The sequence below is a fragment of the Argiope bruennichi genome, chromosome X2 (assembly GCF_947563725.1).
Source record: "Argiope bruennichi chromosome X2, qqArgBrue1.1, whole genome shotgun sequence".
Classification (NCBI taxonomy): domain Eukaryota; kingdom Metazoa; phylum Arthropoda; class Arachnida; order Araneae; family Araneidae; genus Argiope; species Argiope bruennichi.
In genome coordinates, this window is record NC_079163.1 from 60,211,189 (window position 1) to 60,236,788 (window position 25,600).

A 25,600-nucleotide genomic window follows, 5' to 3' on the forward strand; every position below is an offset into this window, starting at 1 on the left:
AATATTATAAAGGAATGTCCAGTTGGTAGGTCCAATTGACCAAAACTAATTAGTTAGTTATATTAACGTCTCGTTTTAAGCAACACTAGGGCTATTTTGGGACGGACCTCGTAATTTTAAACCACGGTCAGATGACGAGGACGACACCTGAGATGGCACTCCCCTTTCCTCACCAAGCCACACCAGCGGGAGGACATTTGGTTTAGACGGATTTAAAGTGCAAAAGACCCCCTTACACGACGGTTCTTCGGTGGAATCGAGTCTCGAACCTGAAACCCTACGGCTCAAGAGCTGAGACCTTACCACCAGGCCACCGCTGCCCACCCAAAACTTATTAGAGACAACTTCGGGTGGATACTGATTCAACGAAAGAAAAATCTAAATTAAGTGCGTTAAAAAGTAGATGACCTCAGATATTTTTCCTAAAATATATTTTACAAGTTTCATACCTTGGATTTTAGCAATTATCAAAAGCTTTCAAACTCAAAATTAATTTTTGATAATATATAACCCATCTTTTAAAAGTTTCAAGTTATTTTGAATGCTAATAAGAGCCGTATGATGCCTTATCTTGGAAAGATTCAAGTAGATTGGTATACATAACAATTCTGGTATTTTGAATGTTAATTCTGTGAACTAAACAATTTACTTTTCAATCTTTAATCGGCCACTTGATATCTCGATTTAATCAATTTATCCAATGATTAATATCGGAGTAAAGGCTACATTATGGCATAATTTACTTTTATATTATGTTTTGAAAGATTTAATTTTTGTTGTTTTAAAAAAAATGCTGTAAAAGAATCCTTATTATAATGATTATGTTTAAAAACGCGGTCTAAATCAAGCTATTCTGAGCCAAATGTATGGTAACTTATAATAATATAACAAATATGAAAGATGAAAATGGGCCTCATGTTTTATTAAGAAAGGGTAAGTTAGAGTTCAAAGCGACAGTTAAAAATTCACAAAGTTAATAAAAGACAAAATGATATTAAATTTCGTTTTCCGCATAACCCTATATTGAATATAAAATTGTATGAAAATGGAATACATTTATCAAAGAGAATTCACTAATAAATAAGATTTTAATGCACATGAGGGTAATAAATCTGCAAAGAAAATTTAATTATTAGCGTCTGAAATAAAAATTCTATTTCCAAATGATCCTATTGACAAAATGACATTTTTTTACGGCTGATATTAAAAGAATTATCACATTTCAAAACAATTTCATACAAACCTAGGGTTTCAAAAGTTTTCAACCATACTTACCATTTATAAAATAAGCAGTTTTCATTCTTTCAGGATAGTGAGCTTCGTAAAGCTTTAAAATTTCACTCAGCAAATTTATTCCTGCAAAATAGTTACAATAAGAAATTTTATCAGCGATTGGTTCTTTATGCATTTTAATTGCTTTCATGTGAAGTTTCAAAAGAAAATGAATAGTTTCAAAAAGGTATCCAATATTCAGATGCGAAATAAGAAAACTACGTTGTTGTGTTGAGGTCAATGTAATTCTTACATTAATGCACTATCAAAGGATATATTAAAAAGTTACCAATTCAGATTAATCAGTAGAAATGAATTTTCATAGTCAGTGTGAATTGCAGTTTTTTGTAACTCTAATACTCACTCACCCTTTAATAAAATGGTCGAATTCATGTAAATAAAATATAGTGAGTTGTTGGTATTATATTCAAGCTCCATGAAAAATATTCATTCTCCGCAAAATTCAAGAACAAAAGTGGAGTTGTATTATAATAAAGTATATTGTATCATTAACAAACTGATGTAAATAGGATGAAATGCAAGAAAATTCTCTAATTTGGTAGAATTCAGTGTTTTCTTTCCAGATTGTTTTAAGAATATCTGATACTTTATAGTGTATTATTTCACTTTTAATTACAAACTTTCGATTTTTTTAAAAATTAAAAATGAAAACTGTCTTACCGTCTCTATTGGAAGCTCTTTGAAACGAATAACCATCCATATCTAGTATGTAAGAATGCTTTTCTATAACTTTTCCAGTCTAGAAAATAAATGGCAATTATTTGCAGTGAAAAATTATGAAAACAATTGCGTTATATTATTATGATTGAAGTATTAGAATTGAAATATTATTTGATTCTGAAGTGTGCTCCAAATCATTGTACACTTAGGAATCAGTTTATAGATTTCAGCTATTGTAATTTCTATCTGAATTTTTGAGCTTATAGACTTCCTAAGGGTTTCAGAAGAATTTAATTTTTATTTATTTATCACATACAGAGTGTATGTTAGAAGATGAATGAAAATTTTTTGATCGATACAGGAATGCATTCATTGTCTCAATCCCTGTGCTAAACATGTTGCTGTTTCCATACAGCTCTAATAGCTGACACAGAGTTTTCAAACCTTAGATAGATTTTGTAATTGCATTTCAGTAAATTTGTTAATAGGGGGAGGGCGATTACCATTTGGATTATATTATAACTGGTCATTGATTTGTGTTGCTATTGATATGAAAAAATTACGAATATTATTTTACCTGTTGTTTGGTACAGCTTAATCAACACCATATAACACCAATAACATAGAAAAAAATCCAAACAAGTAATCTATAACTGGGATCTGTATTGAAAATAAAAATGAATTTATGTGTGTATGTGTGTGCGTTGACGCTTTACAGGACCGTTGTACCTCGAGCTATCAAATTTGGCAAAGATATAATTTGGAAAATAAAAATGTTTTTTCGGAGAGATTTTTTTTTTGAAATTTTTATTCGAACTTCAATTAATTAAAAATGAAATAAAATGTTGGCGTTTGCCCGTAATAACTTCCGGAAATATCACAGAGCAAAAAAAATTTTTACACCATCTTAATATCCAAAAACAATTTCTTTTAGTGATATGAATCTAATAGCTGTGAAAACATTTTCGAAATTTCGGCACTTTTTAAAGATATTTTTTGTCTAATTTTGAACAATCGATTACATGGTTGCAGTGAAATTCAAACATTTTCATTAATTCATCCAATATTAATCACGTGATTTTCCCTACATTGTTGAAAATTAAGGAGATAAGAGTCTGTTTCATACGAGTATAATTTGTGGCAAACAGGAAAGGGAAGTTGCAGCACTGCGAAAGTACAAGTTAGAGGAAATGGGCAATTATGTTTTCAAGCACTATAATGCCATAGAACTTGACTCTGTTTGGATGATTCATATATTCAATGAATTGAGTGGACATTAGTCTATTAAATTAACTCGGCTTTAATTTCTATCACAATTTGATGTATATAAATATTTTCTTAAGAGAATCATGACTTTTAAATTATGATAAGGAATCTGATTGAGGGCTAACACAATTCCCTGCAAACCAAGCAACTAGTATGCAATATAAACAAATTGGATATATAAATTGAAGCTGGATTGTGATAATAGTTCTTCAAAATAGCCTTTAAAGAGATATTTGATGTTAAATGCACTTCAATTGGCATACTTTTAAGTTCTTCCTACCTTTATGGTCATTTCTTCCATTTCCTGTATGTCGTGCTCGAAAAGATACGCTAAAAACTTGAGTACATCTGACTGTTTGACAGAAAAAGCAAATCCTAAAACAGAGATTCACATTTGCGCTCATTAGTTGAATCGTTTTTCAGACCACAAGACTTAAAATTAACATATTTTTAATAATCTTAAAAATCAATAACATTCAACCAAATGGAATTAGAATGATGCCATTTGCGGAGAAAGATAAAGAAGTACAATTAAACTTTGTTTTTTGTGACAAAAGCAGAACTGTTTGATAACATTGTTTCCACTTTATGCCATCAAAAGGCTCTACATTTTACAGAGCAATGTGGTCATAGGATAAGAAATTAGAGGAATAATGACATAAAAACGCTGAATGTATTGTCCTCCAATCAGGGATTTTTTTACATGGACCCTTTTTTCTCTACAATTCTTCTGAAGGAATGACAGAATGAGAGCAACGAAGATGTTTCTTAATGCTTTTGTATTATTCCTCATTTGAAAGTTCATCTCCTGAATTGAGGATGTTACATTGAACATTTGTGAGCCATTAGCTCTGACAAATTGCTTATTCTATGTAATGCATCATCACATCAGCCACAGAATCATCTGGAGGTACAAATCGGAAACTATGAGACCAATAAATTCTGGTTTTGCTACAACAAAAATCCGTTTCCCTTCTGTGCATCTGCCCCTTGTTATTCGCTTGCTTCGAACTTATGAAATATTTTATCAAAAAATAGAGCCGCTCAAATTTTATTTGATATATTTACACGTCTCTGAAAAATTTCAAAAATCCAACTTAAGAGTCCAATGTAACAAAAATTTACTCAAATCATATTTGGATTGTCCTATGTACTAGTTTTTATTATCAATTAAAAAATTAAAATGACATATGATGACAATTCTTAAAGCTCTAATAGAATTCTAAGCTAGGTTAGTGCATTTCACAATTTTCTCTCCTGTAAACACTTTATGAGAAAGAAGAGCTTTCGTATTTCCTTTAGAAAAAATTTTGCCGCTATCCCAAAGGAAGAAAATAACGAAGAATTATTAAAAATAAATTAGGAAATCTTTTAACTTAAGAATCATTTCTTAACTATATTGGTTTACAAAAGTTGGTTAATTTGAAGGAAAAAGGACCTGAATATTCTTTTGTACGACCACACCTACTCTGGTTTTCCAAAACTTTTTCGCTCCGTAGTCTTCAGAGTTACTTAAATAAAAACATTAAGTATTAATTAATAATTACTGTAGAAGATTCCATTAAAAATGGGGAAGATGTTTAGGACCTTCAAGAAATCTTTTAAGCTAGGAGGAATTTCTTATAAATGTTGAACAAAAACATTCATCGAAAATTTTCTTCTGCTGTTTGAAGCCATGATCCCCAGAAGACTTGTTCTAGACTTATAATTGAAAGCAATTTTTTCGTAGACTTACTAATTAAGGGTTTAAAACTTTAATGGAACTTATAAATGCAAATAATATGAAGGTAAATGATAAAAATTTGATCACTATTAAAAGAGAAGAATCTAGTAATGCATTAACAATAAATTTCAAATTCAAATGTAAAAAGCTCACAATTTTTTCAAATTTACATGGAAATTGGCAAATAAAGTCTGCAATCAACAGAAAAATTTGGATTTCTTTAATGAATCTTCGGTATTTTTTACATAATGTTTGGAGGACGAAAATTTACCTTTGAGATCCAGGAACTTGAAGGGCAGATATCTAACTGGACATCCGTCTTTGTCGGGACCAATATAACCTCTGGGAAAGCATTGATCAATTAGCTAAAATAGAAAAGTGAGCTCTGTAGGTAAAAGAAAATCAAATAAATGGCTATAAAAATAATTTCTGTTTTTTAAAAAATGTGAATTTAGTTGTAAGTTCTTTGCAAAAAATTTCATAACATGAATAATTTCTTATGATACTTCACTTAAAACATATTTTTAAATGCATAAAGGCATAGAATTCAACCTACATACAGCGATTTTCACAAAGCTGCTGTTAGTAATTACTTTAAATTATGGCATTAGTAATATAGGCATTAGTTCAGCTCTTAATATAATTATAACTATGCATCAAGCATATTTCATTTAATAATTTACTTTCTTAACCGGGCATATAATATAGTTAATTTTTAAACTCCAGCTTTTTCAGATCGTGAGTATGAATATAAAAATGGATATAATGATTCTATACATTTGTAACATTCTAAAATGTGTTCGACTCAGTTTATCGAATTTGAAGACAGTAGGGGATGGAGGACCCTATAAAGAAAAAGTTTTAAGAAAAAGGAAAATATTTCATCTAAGTTATGAAATTCTGCACAATCCTAACAAGACTTCTCCCTTGTGGTTTCACAATTTTCTTGACATTAACGAAAGAACTAAACAACAAAAAACGATTAACATCAGATACTGTGGTCTAAATTTAAATGCAATCTTTTTTTCCTCTCCCCCCCCCCCTCTTTTTTTTTTTTTTTAACGAACTTCAAGAAAAGTTTAGACTTTAGTTCAATAATATTAACATCCAATTTAGAAGCCATATTAGAACTATTTTAATTGTAATTTTGAATGTCGGTCAGACATCGAAAATCACACCTGAGCTTACACCCCATCCTCACACTTCCGCACCACAGCACTCCACAATGAGGACATTTGATTCTCAGGCCTCGAAGACAGGACATAGTCATCAGGTCACCGCGGCCAATAAAATACCGCTTAAAGAGTGATTAGAAAGGAACCGTTATAAGTGCAGGCCGAAGGCGTTCTTCGAAAAGGAGAATTGAAATAAATAAATAATAAATTAAAATTAATTTTAATTAAAAAATAAATGTCAGAAAATAAGTGATACCAGCTTACTTGTGAAACTTTACGAATGATTCAATTCCCGAACTTTCTTAAGCTTCTTTTCCTTAATTGAATCAACCTGCAGGCTACTCTATTAGTCGCTAATGGATTGAATCAAGTATCTGCATGATTGTTTGACCATAGTATAGAATTGTTCGAAAATACAAAATTCAATAAAAGTCCTTTTGAGGCAGCCCATATGAATAATAATTTATGTCTGGGTCAAGTATAACAATAGCATTCTTCATCTGACGATTGCTTGAATCTTAATCGGCTGAGTTACAATTTTGAAACAAAAAGCATAGATTTCATTTATTGAAGTCATAGCTGAGTTTCCTTGTGTGGTTTTCCTATTTTTATCAAAAATTACTATCATTTAACAAAAATGAAGCCATGTTTAGTTAGTTTAGCCAGTAGAAATTTTGGGTTAAAAATAGGAAAATAATATATATATATATTAAATCGCCCAAGTTCAGATTTTTTGTTTATATTTTTAATTTAATTAATTTATTTCCTTTATTTGTTGGCCAGTTATTTGAAATTTCTTCAATAGAATTTTCTGCTTCGCTACGGTCAAAAACTATGATACCATGAGTAGAATTTATTGAGCAAAGCGATTTTACGAAATAATATAGAGGATTATGAGGTCAAAACAGTAAACTAAATCCCTAACCATGAGAGAAATATGTATGCAAAATTTCACCCGTAGCAATTAATGCAAACTATCCTTCAAAGAGATCTCGTAGATAAACCTAAAAACTATTTCAAAAGGCTTCAGAAGTGAGTGAGTTTCAACCTAAATTTAAACATTCATAATATCTCTGAATGGAGAACAATTTATTTTAGTTTTACAACATGAGATGGAAATTCAAAAATAATTTATAATTTTTAAAATTATTAAAACGGTATTTAATACTAAATTTATTACTGATTTTCTGTACTAAAGTTAGCCATTATTTTGGAATATAGATGGCAGCACGTACAAAAATTGTTTTTGGATTAAATGCTAAGTAGCTTTATGAGTTGAAACAAATAAAATATGAATTTGAATTTCCGAATGTGCATTTTGAATGATAAAAGTTCATCCCCTAAATGTTAATTAAAAAAAAGTAAGCATCATAGTGCAATGTACTAGTTAAACTGGTCAAAAAGTTTTTTAAATATTCATTTTCGGTTCGATCTAAAGCAGAAAACTACGCTGTCAGAAGCTCGCTCGTTCATAAGTGGCATTACTCGAGTCCAAAAATTTCTGAAACCGATGATTTCTTTGAATATTTCATGAAATTTATTGCGTGTGTAGTAATTTATGGAAATGAAAGAACTATTTTTCAAAACTTTCTGATGTTCAGGAACGTGTCGATTTTCTGCCCTCGGAGTTGTAGATTCAGTTCTGTTTGGGGAATTTATATTTCGGTTTACCATTTTCGAAAATTATTTTTTATAAAAATCAATGTTTTATTCCACTGAGTTTCTTTTTCCAAACACAATTAACTTTCAAATAAATTTAAAATAACCCAAATTCTCACTTCCCTCTCCTTCTTTCTGATACATGCTAAATTTTAAAATATTTGTTTTGGTGACCTTTATTTGCTCCTATAAAAGAAATGTTAGATTTTGCAGAACGTGCAATACCAATAAATAAATTTAATTCTAAAATATTGTATTTTCAAGCAAAATTGTGCAAAAAATAATCATTTAAATAATTTACGGATAAAAGTAATTAAATATGTGTAGAAACATTGGAAACTTTTTCAGCCTAAATACGGCAATGAAAAAATATTACCGAGAATTATGTTAACTTTTTTTCTTTTTGATTATAGAAATCAAGAGAAAATACGAGACAGCTAGTTTTCTTTTAGATATTATCTACTATTTAAATGCATCTTTGCTTATTTTATGTCAAAATTAACAATTATAAAATAATTGTATTTATTTTTAATTATTTTAATTATTTAAATACATCTATGCCATGTGTCTTCGCCCCACGAGCGGGGCACCTCGTTATTGAGGATGAGAAGCTTCTAGTGGGGTGATTGGTTCTCGCCACCCCTATGGGTTTACGAAAAGGTGGGGTTCTGGTTCCTCCCATCGATGACAGGACGTACTTCCTTAGGGAAGGTTTGTACCGTGGCCGGTAATGGCCCTTTGCACTCAACCATAGTTCCCGCCAGTGTTGCTGTCGCGGCGGTTCGGTCGTTCAAGTTTTTCCGTATGCCTTCCGGCGGGTCGGAGTTTGTGATTAAAGACATTATATGGAATAATTATTTTTATGGTTATATACATAATAATTTATTCTATCATTGTATCTGCTTTATTAATAGATATATCCATATTAATTTTGAAACCAAATCTGTCAAAGAATTAAAGTCTATTGTTCTCTACTTTTGCATGCCTGTAAATTCGATAATTCAAAACCATAGCAATTAAGGTAAATGAAATTTGGTACGTGAATTTGCGACTACAATGCTAAATTTTGTCTTCAGTTGGTCAATCAAAAATACATATTCGACTTTCTGGTATTGTGTATTAACTGCATGTCAGCGATTAATTGCCGAAGATCGCAAACTAAATTCAATAAAAACGCTTGATTCAAGCCAAAAAGATCTTGATCTTTCGTAACTGTTATTCGCCAATGGCCTGCAGTTATTACCCAAGTACCAGTTTTCTGTACTATACTATGAAACACATTACTTTCATGTGTCTGAAAGTAAAAATCTGAGTCCTCGTGGAATGCATGGCATTGCCCAAGGCTCATAATTTTATATACAGGACACCTTTATTCGAGAGTATGTGAGAAAATTTCAAGGAGACTACTCTGTCTGGTTTTATTTACAATATATCTAAACAACAACAATAAAAAATTATATGTTGAGATAAATTTTTGATGCTTTAATTAAAAACTGAGCACAAGGAAGCGCACTTGGTCCAAGTTTCTGGATCATGCTGAATAAAATTATCTCATGATTCATTCAGGGATGTGGGGTAAGCAGGGTGGAAAATTCCCCCCTAGAATTTTTTTTATTTGGCATTTTGGCAAAATTAGTCGTCAATTTTGAAGCAATAATCGAATGTAATATTCTGTACATCGGCATTTGTATAATTATGATTAGGACCTTAAAAAACGAAAGTGAAATTTTATATTTCAAGTCAGTATTTTTAGGAAATACTTTATTTTATTTATCGAAAGAATAAAAATACGCTGACATTGATAAACTGGAAAAATTATTTCGCTACTCAGACAAAATGTGATTCTGTTTCACGTAATCTCAAAATCAATGCGCAAATTCAAAAACAAATTGTTTTTGTATTTATCAGAAGATAGGTCGTATTGCTGATTGAAATATTTATCATCTCTCTAGAGTCGACTGGTATCAATTAGTTAACGTAATAAAAATGATAGGTCAATAAACGATGATAATGCAAATGACAATGAGAATTTTTAAAAAAAATAATGACATAGAAACTTATAATTTTACTTGAAGTTACTTAACAACTGGAAAAGCTAAACTAGGAAATTTTTTGAAAAATGCTAAGATATCTGTAGTTCGAATTTAATTCGATTTCAAAACAAAAAATAATATTTATTAACGTTATTTAAAATGTTCATACCTAGTGCAGTTGGAAAATAATTTTTAATTCCTCCGAATGACCATAGAAAGTTTTATAAATAGACACGTGTAAAATTTCCTTACATATACTTATTTTCTGGATAAATAAATAAATTTAGCCTATTACATAATGAATTTTTATGTGTATGTTTCGAGTTTTCATTCGTCCATTCTCTCATTACTTCCCATTATTTTATTATATAATGTGATAATAAATCTCATACTCAACACAATTTTTCAATTATAAATAAAGTTAATTGAAAATAATGTTTTACTTCACAGTATGAGTACACATGCGTATAAGACTCATTAAAACATATTTTTAAGTCTGCAAAGTAGAGGAAAGTGCTGTACATCTGACCTGTTGTACCGCTGAACACTTCCGTTCGTGCTGCCATTGGACGACAAAATGCTAAAATTTTTGTGATTAGTACAAATATTTATCACTAATTACTTAATTTAACTTGTTCCTATTTTCAATGAAAATTGAACCTTTCTATAAATTCTTTAGATTTTGAAATATCCTTGATTTTTTTAATTCAAAATGCCTACAATAAATAATAAAAATAATGAAAACAATATTTGTAGGAGTAAATCTGTTCTGCGCGACATCTAAGTAAAACTTATTTTAGAACAAGGTGAAAGATAAACCATATGACTGAGAAGAATTCCCGTAATGAAAGCAGAGACTGTAAAATCTTAATAATTATTGAATAATATCTTCATGCAGTTTATAATTATTTGTAATAAATATGCTGTCCCTCTTTGCGTAAATTTTTTAATCATTTCAATATAATTCAAAAATATACTAAAAGTTACACATTAAAAGTTTAAAAAGTTTTATACCTCTAAAAAAAATGAAAGAACATTTTTGAAAATAGTTTCATTCCTTTATTTGCTCAATTTATGTCATAAAAAATAAATTAATATTTGTTTTTCAAAAGTTTTAAGAACACTCGTCAGATAATGAATGTATGAAATTCAAGCATGATATCAGATTTTCATCTATTTTTAATGTTGTTGTTGTGACTGGTAATTACAAGCCCACTGACAGTTATCTGTCAGCGATTTAAGCCGAGTAAGCGTCTCTTGTTTTTTCAGTAGTGCCAACTAGAGCCAAGAGTACGACTTAGCTACTTCATGCGTCACATTCGTTTGCACAATCCCTTTTTGCAGGGAGGGGGGAGGGCACACTCACACACCTCAAAGATAGAACACAGAAATAGAACAGCCATGCCCGAACGTGGACTCAAACCTGGGACGCCCAAATCACGGGGAAAATGCGCTCACCCTATGCCAGGACGCCGACTTGTGTTTTTAATATTCAGGAAATGTTTGCCAATGATTTCATAAGTAATACAAGAGCAGAATTCAAATTATTAAAAAAAACACTTGTTCTTATGCAATGCTATTAAAAAGCATGCGTGGAATATATAAGGAATTTTGTCAGAATTTCATTTTATTCTCTATTCCATGTGCAATTATCACATGGAATAGAGAATAAAATGAACGCGCCAGTCATATAATCAGTAAATGATTTCCTTTCAAAAATAGTAATTATTATTTTGAAAATCTGAACGCCTTCCAAAAGGAGCATATGAGAAAATAATGGGAAATTGTCGCATAAAAATTTAATTCTTCGTTTGATAAAACGGTGATGGTGATAGTCGCTTAAAACAAAACCAATTTTTAAATTTGCAAAATCCAGTCTCGAGTTTTATCGAAAATATTTGAACAGAAATCTCTGCTATGGATGAGCTTTGTTTATATGGGACTCCGGATAATTTTAATGCAATTATACAAAACTATGAAAAAAATTCCAGTTGAAGTGATAGAAAATCACTCTTAAGACGAAGTTTCAAAAAAGAATTTCAAGCAATCTTAACATTTTTTCGATCAGTATATGACATTGTTAAAATTATCGTTCTAATAAATAGGCAGAATTTCAATTTATTCTAGCATTTATTGATTGCTTTGATTCATTCTTATATCGTTAGAAGTAATAAAAGCTTTTAAAGTTTGCATTGCTGGTTGATTTAAAGAAAGAATTTTCTTATATAGTAAATTCAAATTTTCTTGACAAACGATGCATCAATTCTCCTTTCGCTTTAATTTTTATATCAGAAAAATACATTCTTTTCTATTTTAGTTGTTTAATGAATAGAAAACAGAAACAGGTATATTCAGAAAAAAAATTATGGGGTGATCAAAACAAGTATTTTCTGTCGAAATATGTAGAGTCCGAATTAAGTATTAAGATGTTATTTGTTGTATTCAAGCGTCTGTTCCGTAAATCTCTTGCTTGTCATTATTTTCCTTTCGAAGGTAGAAGAAAGAAAGGTAGGAAAAGACGTCTTCCATAAATGGAATAAACTTATTCAAATCATTGAAAGTAAAATGAATAGTCATACAATTCTCTTTCAGTCTGCTTCCATAATTACTCATTGATATTTTTAGATAAAACTCAAAATTCTAAGTTTTCATTATTCATAAATTCATTTCATCATTCATTCTAAGTTTTCATTATTCATAAACTTTTATATAAGAGTTTATGAATAATTGAAATATCAACAGGTTTTTCATGTACAGAGCTGTCTGTATAAGGGAAATTGCATAAAGACAAAACGACCGAACATTTAATGTTTTTTAATAGAGGATGCCCGATTCTGGAACTTTTAAGTACTAACACAGCGTCTCAAAGAATAAGGGATTTCCCAACGTATCATGACATATGCTGATGTTCAAGAAGTACTAAAACGCCATTTTTGAAAAATCTATTCGATATAGTAACAATTGAGCAGATACAGCATGTATACAACAGCGGAAATGACATTTTTTGTTGTGCAACAATCAAAGTTATTTCGGATGCTGTATGAGGAACAGTTACAGCTATAACGTTTTCAAGGAATCCAAATAATAACCGTAGTGGATTATTCTCATTGGATACATTCTTGTTGTGCAACAATCAAAGTCATGGTGGATGCTGTATGAGGAACAGTTACAGCTATAGCGTCTTCAAGGAATCCCGGTAATAACCGTAACGGATTATTTTCATTGCTTAGAATTAATTCGATAGTTCTCGTGGAGAATGTGCTGCCAAATTTTCCTCTCTTTGTACTGGTAATGTCTTCTTCACCTGCGATGTATTTAACTTCCATGCTGTATACATGTGAACGAGGAAAAAAAATCGCATGGAAGAAAATCCGGTGAATGTCAGCAATAATTTAGTATAGAATTCAAACAAAATATTCTATGACTGCTTAGTTACAGGAGTTAAGACGAAGTATTGCCGTATTTTCTTGTTGGGAGCTTTCTCAGAATTATTGGAAGATGTTTTAATAATGTCCGAAGACAAGTGATACTCCACACTTTGGGAGAGATGTGAGAAACTATAATGGCATAACATGTGCCATTTGATGGATTGAATGGTGTGATTCCATAGTTTGATTCCAAATTTTTCCCGATTTATCCCGATTTTTTTTTTAAATATATAAATCACGCGCGTGTGTGTGTTAGGATATCTCAAGACCATTTTGAATCTAAAAAGGAACTTAGAAAACAATTACATTAAGAGTTGGTAATGCTGTTTTGTGCATTTGCTATAGTTTATTTTAATCTAATTTGATTTCGTAAGATTTCAACAAGAATTTTGTGTTCACGAGCAAAAATTTTCTGGTATTTTCATTTCTGAATCTACAAGCTGGGCTGAAAAATGCTTTTTCGAAGTGTGTTACCTTTTATTTAATTCAATTTTTTTCCTTCACATTAGTTTAGAGAGCTTAAAAAATTACATGCTACACGTTTACCACTTTTTTAACAGAGGCGCTATCCGATAACAAAATTGAACCTGGTAATATTAAATAAATGATTTGATGCGAAATTATTACTTACCTCAGGTACTTTGTAATCTTCCAGAATTGTGTCAGCCCCAATTTTCCTTCGAAATGCTATATTCTGAAATTTATAATAGATATATGGTTACTTTTAGTTTAATAGATATTTAATTCCATAACTCAATAGTTTGATTATTATACAAAATTCTTGATAAATTTTGAAATAATATCCGTACTTTTATGTTAATCAACGAAAAAATTATAAAAAATATTTAATTAATTAAAATTAATAATTAATTAGATATTTTTTATAAAAATAATTAAGTAATGGAACATGAATTAAACTGTGTTGCTGAATCTATATCATATTATTTATAGTGCTGAAATGAATAAATGAACATGTCACTTAAAACCAATAAGTACATATTTATTTATAAATTCTTAAAATTTAATTAGTTAGAACTTGGATTTAAATAAATAACTTATTAAAATTTCTAACTGCTTATTGTCTAAATAATATTCTAAAAGATTTCAGATTTTTATTTTCGAATTATAATATTTTAAATTTATTTTTTTAAAATATTTATTTCGATTTGCTTTTTATAAAATTACTATCAAGATAAATTTTCCGTTATTTTAATACCGTAATTCCAGGTACTATTAGAGCCTCTACTTTTCAGTGTCTTTTTCATAGATTTTAATTTAAAACAGGCTCAAACATTGGAATGGAGAGGTCAATGAAGATTAATTACTTCTTTAAACAGAGGATATATTAATTACTGATATCAAGTTTTATTTCCAACACAAATGCATAAACATTCTTATAAATTGAATTCCATAGATTTTTCTTCTAGGAAACTGGGTACTCCAAAATTATATGCTGAAAAGGAAAATAAACCGCATTTAAGAAAAAAAAATACATTAGCATAATAACTAATTATTATTCTGTGCGCGAGATGACTGGTGATGCGATGTATTCTGTTTATTACTTACACATTGAAGGAGAACGGTGTTTTCAGGGTTTATTACCGAGGTTGACATGTAAACAACATTATAGACTTAATTTTTTCTTATCTCGTAAAATTTTCATTTTTGAAATTCTTTCGAAAGTGTGAGCCACTTACTTATTCACTCCTTTTAATCATAAGGTCATTCAATTCTTTGAGAAACCGGCTGAAGATTTATTTTCATTTATTTGCCATAATAACTGAATAGTAGCGGCCAATTAATTCTTAAGGTTTTCTTAAGTGAATAAAAAAATTAATTAATTGAGAAGTAATCGTATTGATTAACATAGAGTTTTTAATTTCCATTTGAAACCTGTTCGTATTCAGACAATGCGACTTAGTAAAACGAAGTGCCTCAAAACCAGTTTCCTGATCGCAAATAATATTTATTTTCACTGCCAAATAAGTGTGAAAATGGATACGGACTAAAATGCGAAACATAAACAAATTAAACATTTACAATTAGGTATGTAGAAGCAAAAGGCAGATAGAAGAAAGAATGACTTACTTTCCTCATCATAGTTTCTGCTTTAGAAACATCAAACTCTCTGGCTGAAAACACAAAAAATTTTATACTTTAAATTCGTTCAGTATGCATTTTCTTCTTTAAAAAGTATAATATTTAATAAATTAAGAGGGAAAAGCAGTATAATCTATATAATGCAATCCCTTTTAAAATATTTTTATTCCGAACAAATCAAGTAATTTTACCTCTCAGCCACCGGAGGTAGTAATAATCATCATAAGAAGATCTGTGGACATCTACTGTGTTTTCTTTAAGCTGAAAGAGCAAAAAACATACTTTACTTATATTCAATAAATAACATGAAATCATTAGATCTTAGTTTAGTTATATAAGCGTTTCGTTTTAAAGCAACACTAGGGCTATTTTGGGATGGACCTCGTAATTTTGAACCTCGACCAGATGACGAGGACGACATTTGAGCTTGCACCCCCTCTACACACCACACCACACCACACCGGTGGGAGGACGTTTGGCCCTGACGGATTTAGCATGCAAAAGACCCCCTTACACGACGGTTCTTCAGTGGAATCGGGTCTCGAACCTGAGACCCGATGAGTAATTTGAATGAAAGTAAAATGCTTTATAAATTAAGCAAATGAAACAATTCTCATTGTATCTCTCAGGTATTCAAAAGGTCTCGGATATTGCGATTCAATAGGACCTGAATAAATTTATGGAAGATTCAAAGAAAAATAGAAATCAAACAGTAAAGTACTGCCCAATGCAATGAGCTCTATATAAATGTCTTTATTGATGTTCGTGCATTCTGTTCCTCTGCATTGATTGCGTCTACCTAACAATCTCATTAAAAACTCATTATTTCTCTTTTGAAAAAAAGAAGTTATTAGATACTTTTAGATAATATTTTGCTAGAATTAAATATTGATTAATGTCTCTCAGCTAATGCATCCTGGAATGTAAGCTCCGTTTTGATAGGGCACTACCCATTTCTACTATATTGATCACCCTCACTAAAGTATAACATTCTCAAAGCAGTGATTATACATGATTCACTTATTAAAGGAAAAATTCCTGACATTAGAAATCCTGATTATTACCTGACATTAGAAAATAGATTACATTAGAAATCCAGACAGCTTACTTCAAAAGAGATAATGAATTTGAATTTCTAATCTCTGTAATTCATTCGACAAAACAAGATACAATATAATTACAGAAATGTACATTAATTTTTGATTGGTAAGTAGCAAGGTTCTCACTTCTAGTTTGCGTGAAATATAAAAAATGCCCACCCCATAATATGAACTTCGCCGAACGTGTGTGTGTGTATATATATATAATATATATAATATACTTGTTTATACTATGTAGATGAATATCTCTTCTGATTTACTTTAGTTTTAAATGAAAAACTGTAGTATAAAAAGTCTCTTTGTTTTCATACAACTTGACTCTGAAAAAAATTTAAGGTATCCGGAGGCGAATTTTTAAAAAAATGATACATAAACAATTTTTATTGTACCAAATACCTAAAACATACTTAAAATGTTACTATTAGAATAAAAAAATGCACTCATTACCTTTAATTTTTGAGGAAAAAAAACTGCTTATTTAACGAAAATTAAGCAAAATTTCATTGTTAGGAAAAACAGAGCAAATTAAAAAATAATGAAAAAATTTAATTTTTAATTCATCTATATATAGCTCAAACTACATAATATGTAAAAGACCACAAGAAAAAAAATATTATAATAAATAACAATATTATGAGCATTTGAAGTTGTCGTTAAGGATTTTTTTTTTTGTCAAAATTCGTCAATGTTTTGAACTTAAAGTGTCTGTAAAACATGTCTAAATGAAGCTACCATAAAATCCACTGTCTATCACACCCTCAAAGGTTTTGGATGCATTCATACCAAATTACATGACATTTTATTGAATTGATTTTGAGATATCGTGTTTTCCGTGAATCAATCACAGTGAAATATTCAGAAAATGTGTTTAGATATTGTATTGGTAAATTAGTTAATACAAATGCGCTAGAAACAAATGTAGTTCTGACGCTTTTTTAACGGAAATGCCAAAAAATAAGCAAGCAATGGATGCGTAGGTAGAGAGTTAATATAAACATATCAAATATTATTTTGGAGAATTTTACGGTAAAAATAAATTTTCGGTTAAGAATATCACGGTTTCAGATTTCATTTTTTTAGTTTATTATTGAAACTACTTTATCTATTGTTCTTTATTATATATATTAAAAACAAAGTTTGTTTTAGAATACGCGAAGTTTGGACTTAATTTTCAAATCATAAAAAAAATTTTCATTATTTTCTAGAAAAAGCATCTTTGCAACCTAGTTGGATATCTTAACTGGGACCATTTCTTTACAAAATTGGTAATGTCATATCTATTACAATATCTTTTAAATAAAAGATCGGCATTATTTAATCCAAACGTTCATCGCTCATGTTTTTGTGAATATGTTTGAAAACATCTTCAATAAACTAAATTATCTTTCACGAGTTGTTGAAGATAAAGGGACTGTCATGAAAAGACGATTTTGAACTCTGAGGTTAGAATATTTAGCAATTTAATGCTCATTTTTAAGTTATCTGCAAAATTCAAGAATTCTTCCCTTGAATCTAGAAGCATCTGTAATTCAAAACATAAGCATTCTAATTCTTATGAAAAAATTTCAAGAAAAGATTCTGTCATCGAGTTTACTGATTAAATCATACAATCAGTAATCTTTATTTGAAATGGAAAAAAAATTTTGGTAGGTTTTTGAGATTATCGAATCATGTTAAGTAATCTGATCATTCTATTAGTATTATAACATATTCGTATTTTATATCAATATATTTAGTATACAGAGAGGTTTTACATGAGCATAATTATGCATCATTTTTCCATAGAGCAGAAAAGTTTAGAACTCGCTTCCTGATAATAAATAAATTAAGAATAGATAGACAATAAAATTAAGAATAGATTTTAAGGATTAATAAGCAATTTCTTAAAATTATTCCAGCACATAGTAATTATTGAGATAGATATAAAAAAACAATCTTTATTCGATAAGAATAGCCAATAATTGTGCTGTTAGAAAGCAAACATTACGGGTCTCGTGTAAAAAATGAAGCTAATAGAACAATAAAAGGTAAGTCGATTGTGGCTGCTGTAAATGTTACGTTATGAAGCGATAACTTTTGTTAACAAACTGTGTGAATGTAAATGGATCCTACATGGTAAAGAATAGTTTGATAATTTTAAATATGTAGCATTATGTGAGTATTTTTTTTCAACTATCGACTACTATCGATAATTGTTCGAAATTTATTGATCGACAAATTGGCGACTTTGGAAACATCGGATTGACTGATTTGACATATTTATGACTTCGGAAACATCGGATTGACTGATTTGACAAATTGATGACTTCGGAAACATCGGATTGACTGATTTGACAAATTAGTGACTTCGGAAACATCTACCCACCCACAAAGTTTTTGAATGAATCATTCGATAATTTTAAATATCAAGCATAATGTGGGAGTTCGGATCAAGTGAGAATCTTTCTTTTGCTCATCTTTTTTACGTTTCTTTTGTCAATAATGTTTTGCAGAAGACAATGGCTTATTTGGTAGGAACATTCTAAAATAAACTAACTTCATTAGGCAGATAACCGGGTCCTTCCCATTTTAAAAAAAATTTAAATGACAAATTCAATAAAACCTTAATTTCCAAATAATTTCTGAAAAGTTTCTTTTCATTTTTTATGTATTGCTTTTATTAATTAAAATCTCAAACTATATTAGCAATTAGACATGTGAAAGAAGACTTATAAAATAAAAGTTCTTATTAAATATTAATAATAACAATTATTTTTTTAAATATTATCGTCATCAAATTCTAAAGAATATCGTTATTGGATTTGAAATTAATACAGCTAGAATTATTGTTTACAGTATATAGATGAATGAAAAAAATAATATATGGGAACTGTAAATTTATTTGGAAAAATATTTATCTGTTTCAATTTATTATAAATATAACAGAATATTGAAGATATTCATGATATTAATTGGCACTCTTATTTTTCTTTTTTCCCTAATTACTGTCTAATTTTGAATTGAAATTCTTATTAGAAATGTTTTTGATTATAATGAAAGTTAATTCAAAGATAATCTTTTTAAAATTCCTTCAAGATTTTGTTTGATTGTATCGAAAACTAAAGAGCTCAAATTCATCCCAGTTATAACGAAATTTCAAGAATTTCCCAAAACTTCTTAACAAAATAATACACTGCATTGTATAAAAAGAAAACTAAAATTCTTGAACAAACGTTGAACGTAGGGAAAACGTTTAACAAAATACGAAATACATACGAATGTTGTTTAACTATACATTGATTCGGCAGAGCCAAAATCTAAGCTTTTAAACGTGCAGATGATAATATTAAAGCTAAATTAGAGTGAAAGGAAACAAAGCTTTTAAATTTTTGAGAGTAACTGCCTTTTTTTACAGTCAAATTATCTCTAATTCTCACTTTGAAAAAAACACGTTTTTAATTCTTTTGTTTTACGGTGGTCGTGGAAAACGTAGAATTCAATAAAATTACATCAGCATTAGCACCGCCTTAATATATTGCTTAAACTTTTGTCAGAAAGTCCGATAACTTTCTGGAAATAATTGCATGAATCTTAAAAATATAATTATTATTTTTAAGATAACTGAAAATCAAAATTATTATTTTTTTATGAGATCTTTACGCAATATCTCTACATTCGAATTCTTGGTTGCTAACAGATGGAGACACATTTACATATTTAATATATTTCTGGTGGTAAAATTGTAATATAAGTTAATTTTCTTTATTTATGAAGAAGATAAGTGTATATGAGGAATTTTATTTATGCTTATTTCCAGAATTTTCTATCAGCTTTCGAATTAGGATATCAAAAATTATGATCTTATGTTTACTAAAGACATTAGGCAAAGACGCATTTAAATGACGAAAACCATTATGAAGGAAACATAATTATCACCTTTTGATAACGAATTAATTGAAACAAAGTCGAAGGGCAGAAAACATCTTAAGAATATTTAAAAATATTTTAGAATGAGATTTTTCATTTGGCATGCAATTCAAAGTAAGATTATGAATTTTTGTACCATTTCGAGTTTTCCTTTCTGTATAATCTTTTGTCTTTTGCATCATTATCATTGTCGTTTGGTGACTAATCATATTCATTATTATTATCTGATTTATTTTTGTATATCTGAATAAAACTCCGAGTATGTGAATTTACATGAAACAGAATCGCATTCAATTCGAGCAGCAAATTAGTTTTGCTTATTTCGCAAAGTCAACAAGTTTATTTCTTCCGATAAATGAAATATTTCTACAGAATGTTCTTGAATATTTTACAAAAAAATATTGACTTGAGATATAAAATTTGATTTTCTTCTTTTAAGTTTCCAATCACATTTATAGAAATGTCAATGTGCAAAATGAAATATTGCATTCAATTATTGCTTCAAAATTTGGCAACTGATTTGTCCAAAAAACTTTGAAAAAAAATCTAAAATCTAATCGCTTTGCAGTCTCAGTGGATTTGGAACTTTTGCAATCTTAATGGATTTGGAACTTTTGCAATCTCAACTGTTTATCTACTAGGGAACTGTTTATCTACATTTTAGTTATTTAACTGGACCACACTTCTATATTGCAAATTTGAAATTAGCTTTTTTAATATTGATGTCCCTTATTTCTTTAATCTTATTATAAAGAAATAACAGAAATTAATAAAACTTTGAATAATGAATGAGAAAATTTCAAGGACTAGACATGATTATTCCATGCATAATAAAATAATGAATATTATTATATATATTTTATATAATTGTATAAAACAAAGAGTAAATCTAATGCAATGAATCATATTTTACTTAACTATTTTTATTTCTGTCATTATATAATTGATGAAGTGGAACAGTGTATTGCAGTTGCTGGCATAACTAATAAATTTAAAATAGTATTAATGTATTCGTACTCATTAACGAAAAATTATGTATCAGTTTTCTTAGTAGTTTATTTTTAGGGTCAAACATCTATGAACTAAAAAAATATACGAAATTAAAAAGAATAATAATCTGAGAAATAGTTTTTGAGAGTGATAAAAAAAGTCAAGATTTCTGCTTATCTGCATTTTCTAGTGAACGAATGAATTCCTGAATTTAAATGCAAAGTGGCGTGATTTGAGTACGTAGGTGCGTACGTGGTTTGTTAACAGCTCCTTTGATGTGAATGTCTACTTGAAAGAGAGTTCAAAACGAATTAGAATGCTGCACACGGAAAATGTCACATATTTTGTAACAGTCTCGCTAAATATTTTATGGCAAGAAATTATATCAAATAATTCTTATTTTTCTTTTTATGCAGGGGTTGCTCTCACTTGAGTCGTCGAGTTTCAAAAAAGTCACTTGCCTTTTTCAATGCCTCTTCCTGAGTCGCGTTTAGATTTCCAACGTATCCAGTCATTGTGAAACAAAATTCTGAAATAAATAACATTCATTTAGTATATGCATTCCTACTTCATATAAAAACTGTAATAAATGAATATTCATTAAAAATTAGAATTTGGTCATAAAGTACGTATTTATTTAACCTGTTAATCGGATAATTAACTTATATTCAATTCGTTTTGAATTAGAATATTTCGTCATACCCGGACAGTTAACAGGTTAAAATCAAAATTTTGAAACTCATTTTAAGATGTTATTAATTTTTTTTTAAAATTTGATATTTATTGCTTTCCTCCGAAAAAAAAAAGAAGGAGTGGAAGAGGTATATCAAGAAAAAAAAATGAATCAATGTATGAATAAATAAAAGATCGTTTTGAAATCTTGCATAGAATAATGAAGCTAACAACAATGAGGTTTTTTCACCTGTTAGTATATAAAAGAAATGTAAATTTAAATATTACCGTTGCTCCCAGTTTCGATATTTGATGAGGTTTTGGTCAAAGTTATTATTACGTTATAAAATAGTAATATAATAGCATTTGCACTGTAAACATTTTTAAAGTGTAGATACAAACAAATGCAGTTTTTTTAAATTAAAAATACAATTTTTCTCAGCTACCATAAATATTTATTCATTGCTATTTTTGAATGATTCAAAGAGAATTCATTCTATAGTTTTCTGAATTTGTTACTTAAAAAAAAAATTAACATAATTTATAACAAAAATGATAAAAAAATTAAAGGAATTTTAATTTTGTGGTTTGCCATTTTCTTATTAATTTAATATTTTTAAATGAAAGAAAATATTTATGAATACTTATTTTAAAAAATTCCATAGTAAATAAAGGATATATAACTATTTGAATTCTCCAAGTTGAAATTTTCTGAAAACACACCTAACAAGAAGGAAAAAAGTTAGAGACATTATTCTAAAGATTTACTTCCAGCATATATATATATATACTTCGAGCAATAGCTTTCATCAAAATATATATTACGCAAAAAGTAACGAAAATTTTATCATTTTGTAATAAAAATCACGTGAGTAGTATTTATTATTCAATAGAAGAAGAATTAGTGCCAGCTAAATGGTGGAGTTTTTATTAAGGTGAACTCAGTTATGGGAAAGCTAACATTAATTAAATCCATAGAGTAGACAATTAAAATCACTGATTTAAACTTGTCTCTGATGTGCTTTATTTTTTAATGCGTTAGTTTCTTTCTTTCTTTTTTTTTCCCCTCACACTAGATTATAAAATTTTTTACTTCTCTTTCTTTTTCTGCAAATAGTACTGAAATTCAGGAGAAAAAAACTTGAGAAGTATTTACATCTACCGAATTACATTTAAACGATAAAACACCTTCATTATAGAAATTTAAAATATTGGTTTCTTTAAATGTAAATTCGCATTATAATCATTACATGCTGTGTATAACAAGTTGGTGTTATGTATGACGAGTTAATATTTACAGTATTCAAAGCGTAGATTGTTTCAGGAAATTTAAGAACTGTCATAATCATGATTTAACGTGAACAGTTCATTCCCCGAAAAAAAAACTTAAGAATTTTTTTATCTTTTTTTTTTTTTAGTTGAAAATATCCTTTTTATTTTTGCCGGAATTAAATATTTTGAAAGCATGGCGAATGTTTCAGAAGTGTCTTTATATCACTCTACCCCTTCAACACCCATTGGTCAATTATTTCTAATTGTTACCAACAGTTCAAGATGGGGTCAGAGCAAAGACGATTTTTTTTCAATCGAATTTGTTGTGAGACGTTGAAAAATACTGCAACTTGTACAATTAGAACTGCTTTAAAAGAGGTGAGCAAAATTTTTATTTTATTACATTACGCTTTGTTGTATCATATATTTATTTATAAATATTATTTTTTAAACTATTTCTAAGAAAGTTCAGCAAATATAAAGTATTAATAAATGTTTATGATAAAATTTAAAAAAAAGCATTCATTCTATTTGACTGTTGTGAAATTTATAATAAAAAATAGAAATTCAATTTGAGTTGGATTTCAAAGCAGTTTTCTATTTATGGCGAGGTATGTTATAACAATTTTGATTGCCAGAAGTAATAGGATTTTACTTTATTTCCACATGATCATTAAAACAATGACTATAGTTTTGGAATAAATCAGTGAAATATTTATCCATTAAACATATATTTGATACGCATTAACTCTTTCTAATAAATTAAATACAAATGAATAATTTAAAATAGATTATTAAGAAAATTATTAGTTTAGTAACCAGAGCATAATAGATTGCTAATAAGACGATAATAACATTAAATTGGCATGGAATATTATGCTTTTGAATTATATTATTTAGAATTTTGCAAGTGAAAGCTTTGTTGCCATACCTAATATTTCCAAGTCTCGAAATAGATTGAGATAGATAGAAAATAGTAAGTAACTAAAAAGATAATCAGTTTAAAATGTTCTATTTTATTTTTAATCCTTTTGAATTGGCAGCAGTAGATCTTGCATAACCATGTAAGCAGGTTAATCAAATTTTAAAATAATAATTTCGGTATTTCTATATTGCTACAATCATAGATCTTTATAATAATTCGCACAGTTGTTTTTTTTTCTTAAATTTTGTTTCATGATTTCATTTTTATTAGACTTTAAAAGTGGTTGATATAAAAGTAAAGAATAGTTTTCTTTTCTACTTCTGGTGGGAGAATTCGCGTTATAATGAAAAGTAGCAAAACTTGGACCGGTGTATTTGATTTACTAGAAATGTTTGATAATTATGAGATGAAAGCAAATAAAAAAAAAACATTTCGAAGATGTCTTGTACTTAGACGAATGGGGAAACTAATTGTCATAACAAAATTAAGTATCAGGTATGCTACGCGAAGAATTTTCGTGGCGCTTTGAAGCATATAGTAAAGTTTATTCAATATTTGGATATTTAGTTGATTTTTCAAAAAGAACGAACATCAGAATTAAGAAACTGCTCAAAAATTTAAACAACATTGTTCATCGAATATCGAATCTGACTTTGTTAATGAAATAGAACATTTTAAATTCTACACGTCACAACTCGAAATAAAAGGAGAAAAAATAAAAATAAAAAATAGTACCTGCAAATAATTCTGTCTGATAGTAATTAACTTTCCAGAATAAAATGTCTGCGTTGAAAATTTACAAATGCATAATGATCAGAAAAGTAAGCAGTTTCACGAAATTAAAGTTGCTAAAAACTGTAATAATTTAGCGATAATTCAAGAGTGCCTGAATTTTTCTGGCTAATGAGCGTGATGTATGAAAAAAATTGATTTTCAAGATAGTTAAAAAAAGAATATGTATAAAGCATGTTGAGAAAAATTACAACACTAAATTGTGCATAATATAATAATAAAAGATATAAATATAAAATATGATTTGTTTTATAATTCGATCAAATAATATTGTTTTAAATTTCAAAAATATCCAGTCGTATAATTAAAGATTGTTTAAATGGTGTTTAAAAGATTTTGACATCTTTTAATTATTTCATTGAAAGTAAAATATTTGTTATTACGATTTATTCTAATATAGTTAAACAAGAAAATTCAACTGAAATTCGGTTCAGAATATTATATCCCTTTTCCATCAAATTATTACTTTTAGGCAAGACGGTGCCCCATCTCATATCACTCGCTCAGTTCAGATTTTCTACAAAAGCCATTTCGCGAATTTTTATAGTGTGAAAATTAGTTATTTTCAAACAAAAGAGTTGTCACCATCACTTGATCTGACACCAA

At 28.7% G+C, this 25,600-nt stretch overlaps 1 protein-coding gene across 2 annotated transcripts in view; it reads right to left on the reverse strand.

The window, feature by feature from the left end:
* LOC129960623 (SEC14-like protein 2) overlaps positions 1–25,600 on the reverse strand; it is a 43,541-nt gene that overhangs the window by 12,184 nt on the left and 5,757 nt on the right. For both annotated transcript variants that reach the window (XM_056074164.1, XM_056074165.1), the window contains 8 exons: positions 21,795–21,862; positions 15,529–15,598; positions 15,326–15,369; positions 13,869–13,931; positions 5,214–5,307; positions 3,500–3,594; positions 1,954–2,032; positions 1,276–1,356 (listed from right to left, as the gene is read on the reverse strand). In XM_056074164.1, coding sequence (XP_055930139.1) covers positions 1,276–1,356; positions 1,954–2,032; positions 3,500–3,594; positions 5,214–5,307; positions 13,869–13,931; positions 15,326–15,369; positions 15,529–15,598; positions 21,795–21,862 — 594 coding nt within the window. The remainder of the gene's footprint in view (positions 1–1,275; positions 1,357–1,953; positions 2,033–3,499; positions 3,595–5,213; positions 5,308–13,868; positions 13,932–15,325; positions 15,370–15,528; positions 15,599–21,794; positions 21,863–25,600) is intronic.